An 11033-nucleotide genomic window follows, 5' to 3' on the forward strand; every position below is an offset into this window, starting at 1 on the left:
CAACTTCTATCCTAGCATCTCGCTGCGATCGCCCGGCTGGGCAGCCCGGGACCCAAGATTGTCGGTCGTCGATACCGCACACCTCCCACCAGCGCCGGGCGCCGAGCAGCCGCCGGGTCCTCCCGTCGGCCTCACATCCGGCGCCAAGTCCGGAAACCTCCCTTCCGATTCCCGGGACCGCGCACCGGAAGTGAGTCACTCTGCCAGCACCTAAGATGACCTCCCGCCCATCTACCGCCACGGTCAATGGAGGTGAAGTGGGTGGGAACCCGGAAGTTGCCCGGTTCGGCCATGGCAGCCCCTGGGGGCGTGGCTTCCGGCGGCCCGCGCCTACCAGTCGCCCAGGCGGAGTAGAGCGCAGTGGGCGGCTGACAGGCGCTGCTTTCCAGGTCTCGGCGGCTGCACCCCGGCGAGGCGGGCGGCCCCCAGCTCGCATCCCCGCGTCCTGGCCAGTGAGGCTCCAGGGCTGCGCCGGGGCATGGAAGAGGGGAAGATGGATGAGAATGAATGGAGGTATCACGGCGAAGGCAACAAGAGCCTGGTGGTGGCTCACGCGCAGGTGAGCGGCTGTCGGGCGGTGTGGTTCCGGGCCTCACCCGACATGCCGGGTCCGTGGGTTCTCCCCCCACCTTCTTAGCCTAGGTCGGCTTCACTCCAGTAACATTCCCCGTTAATTCCCCACTATCCCTTAGTAACCATCCCTCTTCCTCTGCTTGCCCCCACCCCTGTGCTCGGTCCGCTGTCCCGTCTTCCACTTAGTGCCCTATTTTCCCATTGGTCCTCCGTCCCTCCTAGAGCCCTCCTCACTCTTCGGTCCTCTATCCCCTCCCCCCGTGCTCTCCCACATCCCAGGGTCGGTTCTGATCTCCCCCTTCCACGCCCCGTCGGTGCCACGCGACCTCTTGTCGTACAGCCGCCTCCCCGGTGCTCGCCTGTCAGGCCGCGGTGGACTGAAAGGACCAGGGTCCAGGCAGCACTGGGGGAAGTGCTGGAGATGCTGTCGCTCCGACCACGGAACTGCTGTTCTCTCGGCTCCTGTTGTTAATAATAACGGGGCCCTGCCCACAGCCTCGCCCCCGGAATCTTTGCAAAATATAGGGTTTCCCCTTTTTAATTTAATGGGATAAGACTTTGAGAAACTTCAATGACTCCCATGGAGGTGAACCCAAGAAGAGGAAGGAGCATGTGGATTTGTGTGCAGCCCTAGATTTCTTTTGAGGTCTTGCAGTCTGATACAACCTCTCAGGAATGTGGTGGGCTGGGGGAGTAGGAGGGAAGGACTGTCACAGAGGGAGTGGTTAGATTGAGTTAGAAGCAAAGGGAGCTGGGATGATTCCTGGTTCTACCACGGATTAGTGGAGGCTCAATTCAGTGACTGCATTTGAAAAATGGAGTGAGGATTAGAATGCACTTGGTAGAATTGCCTAAAATATCAGTGGGTACGTTATGTTTGGCAAGTGATAACTATCATCCCCTTGAACTGGTGATTCTTGTAGAATTAGAGATGAAAGCCCTGCCCCTTTCCAACAGCTCTTCAGGGATGCACAGGTAATGTAGTTGTTAAGCTATTGTGTAAACTGGCTCATAGGTTCTTCCTTTGTGCTTTAGTAACCATTAAGTACAGGCAGGGAACTAAAGAAATCAATCAGGCTCCACTAAGATTTTGGGTGAATTTATAATGAACAAGGCTAATGTAAGGCTTTTATTAGGAGCTAATGAAACTTCCAGATTGGAGCAAAAAGACATTTAGTGTTGAAAGAGCAGAGGCTTTGACAGACTAGCATTTGATTGTTCTCACCCTCTCTACATTTCCAGTAGTCACATAATCTACTCCCTTCCCTGAGCAGGCCTCTTCAGGGCAGCCTAGCCTGTCCCAGGATGGCTGCTCACCATAGTTCCAATCATTCTAGTTGTATATATATATATTTATGCCAGTCATGGGGCCTGAGCTCTGGGCCTGGGCGCTGTCCCTCAGCTCTTCAGCTCAAGGCTAGCACTCTACCACTTGAACCACAGCTCCACTTCTGGCTTTTTCTGCTTATGTGGTGCTGAGGAATTGAACCCAGGGCCTCATGCATGCAAGGCAAGCACTCTACCACTGAGCCACCTTCCGAGCCCAATGTTTCTTTTATTTTTACAGTTTAAAACTTTGAGCCATCAGGCTGTCCTGGACCCATGCTGCTATTATTATTACTCCTACTATTAGTATTACTGCTACTTTGCTGGGGCTTAAACCCAGGGCCTCAAGCACACTAGGTAAGTGCTCTAGTACTGAACTCTATTCCCTAGCCCTTATTACTTGTTTTGAATTAAATTTGCTCTTTTTTTGGCTGGGTCTTGGTGGTTCACACCTGTAATTCTAGCTAAGATTTGGGGAACTGAAGTTTGAAGTCAGCCCTGTTGCTATTCCTGAGAATTTTTATTAACAATTAAATAGCAAAAACCCAGAAGTGAAGCTGGGGCTCATGTGGTAGGGCATCAGCCTTGAAGGAGAAAGTGAAGCATGAGGCACAAGGCCCTGAGTTCATGCCCCAGCATCAGCACCAAAACCAACAAAAATGCATTCCCGCTTGGTGGTGGTTTTAGTTCACCATTTGAAATGGAAGTTTATCACTGCAAAGTCTCATAAAGAATTGTTTCACACCTGTAGCTGATAATAGATAAACTGTATTGTGCTGAGTGTTGAACAGCTGGAAGCCTTTGCAATTGCGTGGGCCTTGAGTGTGTATGCCTACTGGCATGTTTTCTCAGGTTGTATACCAAGGAGGATAGAGGAAGCCCCAGGAAGGCAGTTTTTCAGGGGCAATTGTGTCCAAGGAGAGAAGATACATATGGGAATGGGGTAGAGAGTAGTTGAGTGAGACACTTCTTGGACACTGGGTATGTTCATGGCTCTTCTACTTCTTTTTTTTTTTTGGGTCGTTCGTGGGGCTTGAACTCTGGGCCTGGGCGTTGTCCCTCAGCTCTTCAGCTCAAGGCTAGCACTCTACCACTTGAGCTACAGCGCCACTTCCAGTTTTCTGGTGGTTTATTGGAGATAAGAGGTTCACTTACTTTCCTGCCTGGGCTGGCTTTGAACCACGATCCTCAGATCTCAGCCTCCTGAGTAGCTAGGATTATAGGTGTGAGCCACCGGCGCCTGGCTTTCTTCTACTTAGGGAGTCAAGTGTGGAAGCAGGTACACCCCTCTTCTCAGCTTCCCAGACCTTCTACTCCTTTGCCAAGTCTTATCACATAGGAAGCTGCTAATTTTTTCTGTGAGATCACAGTCACTCTCAGAGTTGAGAAGCCCTTAGAAAGGGCCCCTGTATGCCCTCCCTTCTAAGCAGCACCTGATACACAAGCACACTGCCATCCTACAGGGGGCAAGGGGCTAGGTGGGGGCATCTGGATTGGCCACTGGAGCATGGTGATGCCCTTGCCATGGGTAAACTGGGACTGAGAGAAAGAAAGAGTTGGGACTTGGGGATGCAGATGTTGCCTGTGAGCTCCAGGAGGGGACTGGGGTGTGCTGGGATGAGCAGAAAGATAAACAGCAGACCAGCTCACAGAGAGGCATTTTAGCAGTGTCCCTGGCAGGTTGTAGTCAGCTTTCCACAACCCCTATTCTTAGAGGCAGCCCCAGATGGTTTCAGTGTTAATCATTGGGCTAAGTTCTCTCTTAGTTTGAGATAGCTATGTAGTGTGTTCATTTCCCAGATATAATACCTCAGGTTCCTCTGCCTATCTGATACAGATTCTCTGATAAGCTTGATAGACTACTGTACTGCCTCTTATGGCTTTCTGGAGTCCAAGGCTCCCATGAGGAGATGTCTGAGGACATAGCACCACATCATAGGTTCTTGGAACCTATTACCACTGTAGCTGCCTTCTTTCCCAGGTGTCGGCACTTGTCTCCACCTCTGCCTGTTACGTTTGGCTCTTGAGTTGACTTGTGAAAGTTTGTTGTTCAATCTCAGGTATCCAGGACACTGAACCCCATAGGTTACATTGTCCTCAGGGTAGAACATTAAAGCTACCATTTTTTTTTCTTCTTAAAATTAATCATTAAAAGAGTTTACTTTATCTAGGTGCCAGTGGCTTATGCCTGTAATGTTAGCTATTCAGGAGACTTGAGATCTCAGGATCACAGTTCAAAGCCAGTGTAAGCAAGATGAAAGTCTATGAGACTCTTTTCTCCAATTTACTACTTCCCACCTTCCCAAAACAAAAATAAAAACAAAAAACTCAACTGGAAGTGGAGCAGTGGCTCAAGTGGTAAAGCATTAGCCTTAAGCAAAAATGCCCAGGGACAGCGCTTAGGCTATGAGTTGAAGCCCCAGGGGACCCTCCTCCCCCAATCAATCAATCAATCAATCAATCAATCTCTCTCTCTCTCTCTCTCACACACATATACACTCACATAAAGAGCTTGCTTCAGTTACACAGAGGGGACTTCATTGATAACATTCTAACACATGTTTATGATACATTCTAATCACTCTCACCTCCATCACTCTCTCTTCCACTAATTCAGATTTCCTTGTTCTGTTTTTATAGTTGTAAACAATATATTTGACCATGTTTTCCTTTCTTAAAAAAACAGGGTATATATAAAACTAAACATAGACCTTCCCTATGACCCAGTCATACCACTCCTGGGCATCTACCCTGAACATCATGAGCCAGAATATGATAAAGACACCTGCATATCCACGTTCATTTCTGTACAAATTCACAATAAAAGATAAGAAAACAGTCTAGATGCCCCACAATAGATGAGTGGATCCCAAAAATGTGGTAGGTACCTATACACAATGGAATTTTACACAGCCATTAGAATAAAATAATGTCATTTGCAGGGAAGTGGATGGAACTAGAACAAATCATGTTAAGTGAGGTAAGCTCAGAGAGACAAACGGCGCATGTTCTCTCTCATATGCAGAAATTAGATCTAAACTGCATTGGGATATGACAAATTATACAGGATTCTAGATACTCACACACAGTGAGACCAAAAGAGGATATTCTTAGGGGAGAAACACAAGGGCACAATGGCTAAGTGCCTCTTCATATTTATATAAAATAATACACACACTGAAATAAACACCAAGATATGGAAACAAGAGACTTTTTAAAAAAAAGTTTTTTAAAGTTTTTAGTTTTTGATGATTCTGTCTTTACATTATGGTATATTCATGTGTATATCTTCGGGGGAGGTTACGGGGGTAGGGTACATAACTCAAGGGAAAAAAAGTGAAAAAGTGCAGCAATGGAAGTCACTGGACATTGATGAAAGTAAACTATTGAAACGCATGGGTGGAGACAGGAGGGAGGGACTGGGAAAGAATGAGGGAACAGAAGACACTTAGGAAAGGAAATGCACTCATTACCTGATTCATGTAATTGTAATTTCTCTGTATATCACCTCTATAATAACAAAGATTAATAATAATAAAGATTAGTGTATAATATACAGAGAAGAGGAGTTTCATTGTGATATTTCCATACTTAATGTGTAAATGTTTTTCTTTATTGATAGAGGTGACATGAAATTCTTTACCATTTAATTGACCTGCAAACAAAGAATGTTTACTAAAAGCATGAGGAGAACTGCTCATTTCCCCTTGTTCTGTTTGAGATTCTAAGGAGAGCTCAGATCCTTTCTGCAAATTGTGTGGGTGCCTGGGGTGTTGTTCTGGGACTTGTGGGAGTGATGTTTCCCAGCTGCCTGAGGTGAACAGGCTTCCTCTGCCATGTACCCTGTAAATGTGCTTTGTCGCCGCAGGCCCCAAAGCAACAGGGCCAAGCAAGTCTAGCACAGATACCTATGAACCTGAACCAAAATAAACCTTTCTCTTTTTAAGTTGATTTTCTCAGGTATTTTGTTACAATAATTGAAAGCTAACATTCCCTCAGGCTTCATATCAGCAGGTGTCCCTTTTAATGTATTGGTTTTTTGTGGCCTTTTACTTTTATTTAATATGAAATATTTCGTCCTTTATCTGCCCTTCTACTAGTAAAGACTAGTAGAAGGAAGAAAGTAAAACTCCCCCAACACTTCCCCACTTAGAAAATAAGTTCTGTTAATACTTTGGTGCCCTTCCTTCCAATCTTAATGACTTGTTGCCTTTGTTGGGTAGGTAGAAATCCTGTTTATCTATTTCTATTTTGGACTTTCCACCTTAGGGTCCCTCTTGGACTCATGTATCTTTTGGCTAATGAGAGTTGGCTAATGAGAGTTGATTTTTCACCTGCTTTATACTGTCAGCATGAGTTTGCCAGGCAATTTCCTTGATGGGCTTTTGTCTGGCATTAGCCAATTACCACACCCCTCTAGCCAGCCCAGCCCAGTTATTCCTCTGATAGAAGCAGTTGGTACTGACTGGTTGGCACAGGTCATATGGGACAGGCAAACCTGAGAGTATCCTGAGTGCTGATATTTAGATTGACCTTTAAAGCTCACCCTGCAGTTGTGGGAGTGGTAATTGGGTTTCTGGTGACAGTTTTTGGATGATAAAGGAGTGGGTGGAGGAAGCATTTCTCTTGATGTGTACACATTGCTACATTTAGATTTGCTCAGCTAGTTTTAGCTCTTTAATGGGAAGGGAAAGGAGACTTCCTGTGGGTAATACGGAAGCTGAGTTGCTGTACATGGATGTGGTGGTGGCTGAGGACCCACTTGAGGGTGGTCCAAGAAGGCCTCGCAAGGCCTTTGTCTATACTCTCTGTTGGGAACCAGCTCTCTAGCCAGTACTCTCAACTCCCGAACTGGAACCTCAGCAGTCACTAGGAGCCTGACAACTAGAAAGGTGGAGACATTAGTCTAGGATTTGGACACACCTCTAAGCTCTGTTCCATATGACCCATATGACCTTGACCTTTGTTGTGTGCCATGGACCTCAGCGACCAGTCTAGGGTTCATTTTAGGAAGTGTAGCTGTCCAGCAGTGTACCAAGCACTTGGCACTGACTGGAAGTGGGACCTCAATAAGTAGGGGAAGCAAGGCCGGTAGTGGCATACAGTCCATCCATGGAGTTCCAGCACTTGGGGAGCTGAGGCAGAAGGTTTACTGTACTAAGGAGTTTGAGGTTAGCATGAAAACATAGGGAAACCCTGTCTCTTAAAAATAACAAAGTAGGGGCTGGGAGGGTGGCTCAGTGGTAGAATACTTGCCTTGCATGCATGAGGCCCTGGGTTCGATTCCTCAGCACCACATAAGCAAAAAGAAAAAAGCTGGAAGTGATGCTGTGGCTCAAGTGGTAGAGCGCTAGCTTTGAGCTGAAGAGCTGAGGGACAGCGCCCAGGCCCAGAGTTCAGGCCCCACGGCAGGACCCCCCCCCAAAAAAAAATAAAAATAACAAAGTAAAGCCAGGCGCCAGTGGCTCATGCCTGTAATCCTAGCTACTCAGGAGGCTGAGATCTGAAGGTCATGGTTCAAGGCCAGCTCAGGCAGGAAAGTCCGTGAGACTCTTACCTCTAAAAAAACCCACTAGAAAACTGGAAGTGGTGTTGTAGCTTAAGCGGTAGAGTGCTCGCCTTGAGCTGAAGAGCACAGGAACAGTGCCCAAAGCCCAGAGTTCAAGCCCCACGACTGACAAAAAAACAAAAAACAAAAAAACTCCCCCAAACCAAGGTAAAACTAAATAAATGAACCAATGGCTGGAATGGGACTAGGAAGTCCCAACCAAGACCACTGGGTTTTAGGAGCAGTAGCTGCATTGCTAAGGGGTGCTTTTTCTCTCTATAGAGCTTTTATTGCTCAGGCATTTTTGTTTTAGAATATCTTCCCTTTACCTCCTCTCTCCTTTTTTCTTTTTTAAAATGAATTTTCCTGGTTTTTTTTTTTTTTTGGTCCAGTTGTGGGGCCTGAACTCTGGGCTTGGGTGCTGTCCCTCAGCTCTTCAGCTCAAGGCTAGCGCTCTACCACTTGAGCCACAGTGCCACTTCCGGCTTTTTTCATTTTGCTTATGTGGTGCTGAGGAATCGAACCCAGGGCCTCAGGCATGCAAGGCAAGCGCTCTACCACTGAGCCACCTTCCCAGCCCATACATTTTTCTGGTTTTTTGAGGTAAGGTCTCTGTGTAGCCCAGGCTACTGTTGAACTTGTGATCCTCCTGCCTCAGTGTAGCAAAAAGACCACTTCCAGCAAGAATACTTTCTAAGCCTGCTTCATTGTGACCTACTGTCAGTCCTACGTGGCTCGAGTGCTCCCCAGAGTTCCTGCCTCTCACCTTTGTACATGTTGTTAGAGTATCTCTCACATACATTCTTCTTCTTTCTATAAAATATGCATTCTTTTTTTTGGTTGGTTGTGGGGCTTGAACTCTGGGCCTGGGCTCTGTCCCTCAGCTCTTCAGCTCAAGGCTAGCGCTCTACCTCTTGAGCCACAGCACCACTTCCAGTTTTCTGGTGGTTTATTGGGGATTAAAAATCTCACGGACTCCTGCCTAGGCTGGCTTTGAACTGCGATCCTCTGACCTCAGCTTCTAGCTAGTATTATAGGCATGAGCCACCAGCTCCCAGCTAAAATATGCCTTCCTATTGTGTATAATATGAAAACATTAATACATTGGAATAATTAAACTGAAAAATTGTTATTCTTTGGCTTGTAGATGCTATTAAACTCATCCTGAACGTCCTTTCAGACTGCTTCATACAGTTTATACATATATTTCATTTCATAATTTTAGTTATTTTTATTTGTAAGTATTATATATTTAGGCAAGGTCTTGTTGCTGTGTATCTCATGCTGGCCTTAAACTTGTAATAGGCCTGCTTCAGCATCCCTGGTGCTAGGATGACAGGTGTATACTACCATACTTGGCTAAGAATTACTTTAAAAATGTAAAATTGAAGTGTAAGTATACCTATAGAAAAGTGCTCAGTAGTTTGTGTTTAATTTCATTTTCACAAAGTAATTGGGCCTGACCATTCATTTCTAGGACCTTCCTTAGGCGTTATAAGAACTTGTTTACTTACATACAGTTGCTAATGTTTTTTAATACATTTTTTAGTGTAAAAATAATGTACAGAGGGGTTACAGTTACATGAGTAAGGTAATGAGTACATTTCCTATCAAGCATTGCTACCCCCTCCTTTCTTTTTCACCTACCATTCCTTCCTTCCCACCTCCCCAACTCCTCCCTCCCTCCTCCAAACAAGTTGTAAAGTTCGTTTTCAACATGGTGTTTTGTAGATCTCATTGTTACAATGGGTCAACCTGTATTCCTATTTAAGCATTTTGTTATTTCCCTTCCCCTCCCCAAATTAGAAAAGTGTATATACATAAGATGCAGGACACCAACATCAAATACAGTGAAAACAGGGGTTATACCGTGGGGGAAGACATACCAAAGAAACAAAAAAAATCACATAGTTTATGATAAGTACATTAAAAATAATAGCAAGAAAGAAAAAAACCACTTGTGTCCCTGTCTTGGGGTTCATTTCACTTAACATCATCTTATGTGGTCATATGTACAGTTGCTAATGTTGTTTGAGCTTCCTTAATTCTCTTTCATAAGATAAATATCTAGGAGTGGTAGCTAGGTCAAAGACCACAGCTTGTCCTGGCTGCCCTGTGCCACGCTCTCTGGAAGTGGCTCCACCCTTGTCTCCCCTGGGAGAGCTCCCGTAATGGCTAGGCCCCTTCTGCCCAGCTGTTGAACCACATGTCTGGGTGTTAGCCAGTACTAATCAGACTTTTCTTTTATTTTCCAACAGCGCTGTGTGGTGCTGCGTTTTCTGAAGTTTCCTCCAAATAGGAAGAAGGTAAGATTGGCAGGATGGCCACACAATCATTATAGCCATTGTTTAAGAAGACTTGGAATTTTTTCCTTGTGCATTCTAGTTGTGTAAATTGCAATATGACATAAACATTCAGTATAGAAAGTGGTAGGCTCGGGGCTGGGAAAGTGGCTCAGTGGTAGAGTGCTTGCCTTGCATGCATGAGGCCCTGGGTTCCATTCTTCAGCACCACATAAGCAGAAAAAGCCAGAAGTGGTACTGTGGCTCAAGTGGTAGAGCGCTAGCCTTGAGCTGAAGAGCTGAGGGACAGTGCTCAGGCCTAGAGTTCAGGCCCCATGACAGGAGGAAAAAAAAAAAGCGGTAGGCTCCCGTTCCTGATATGACACCTGTGTGTCACCACATGTCACTCACTGGGTGTCACCATGGTTGATCTGCATGTGCTGAGCAGGAGTTGCCCTTGCTCTGCCTTTGGATCCTGCTCAGAGGGCTCAGTTTGTGGTGAGGAACACAGGACCAGGTCTTGGCTTCGTTTTGCCAAGTTGCCCAGTTTCTGCTGCCTCAGTTTCCCCATCTGTGGAATTGTGTTTGTGAAAATAGTGCATGGCACTAGTAGAGGGTCTATATTATGTTAAATGTCGCACTGGGCAAGGTCAGATAGATCATCAGGTTTATTTTGGCTGAGTTGTTCAAGTACAGTACCATGAACCACTATGGACAACTGCTGTCTTGGTGGTGAACCTTCGGACCATCTACTAAAGCAGCGTTTTTCAGTGAGCATTTGCTCCATGTAGTATGTAGGTAGTACAGTGCAATAAAGCTGCTTGATCACAGGACTTGTGGTCATTCTCCTATTGGTCTTATGGGCTTTTTGTCAGAAGGTGTGACACAGCCATGCAGGGCCACCAAGCATATTCTAGGCTTTTCTGTCAGGCCGAGTTGTGATGAGATCCTGTTGTGGGAGCTGTAGCACATTTGCAATGCTTTGGTGTGCAGGAGGCACCACTTGATACAAGTAATGATTTCCCTAGCGTTAAGGATGACTATTCAGTCCTGGGACCTTCCCGAATCCAGGCTGGGTGCGAGTACCTCTAGGTTTGCCCTGAAAAGACCCCATGAGCTCAGGGCAGGCCTGCTCTACCAATCCAGCCTTTGTCACACTCGGGAGTCATCATCTTGGACCCTTCAAGCTTTTCACCTTTGGGATGTCTCATCTGGCTTGAGACTGGAGTACTGCTATGTATGTACTCTACCACCAAGCTATGTCTTTTTGCTATATTTGTGTGTCTGGGTGGGTGGTGTGTGTG

General features: G+C 46.0%; 1 protein-coding gene across 1 annotated transcript in view; it reads left to right on the forward strand.

The window, feature by feature from the left end:
- The first annotated feature begins 315 nt into the window (after positions 1–315).
- Ippk (inositol 1,3,4,5,6-pentakisphosphate 2-kinase) overlaps positions 316–11033 on the forward strand; it is a 53725-nt gene continuing 43007 nt past the window's right edge. The window contains exons 1-2 of the mRNA XM_013026380.1: positions 316–559; positions 9706–9753. Coding sequence (XP_012881834.1) covers positions 479–559; positions 9706–9753 — 129 coding nt within the window. The 5' untranslated portion in view covers positions 316–478. The remainder of the gene's footprint in view (positions 560–9705; positions 9754–11033) is intronic.

Source organism: Dipodomys ordii, unplaced genomic scaffold (genome assembly GCF_000151885.1).
Source record: "Dipodomys ordii isolate 6190 unplaced genomic scaffold, Dord_2.0 Scaffold93, whole genome shotgun sequence".
In the NCBI taxonomy this organism is placed as follows: domain Eukaryota; kingdom Metazoa; phylum Chordata; class Mammalia; order Rodentia; family Heteromyidae; genus Dipodomys; species Dipodomys ordii.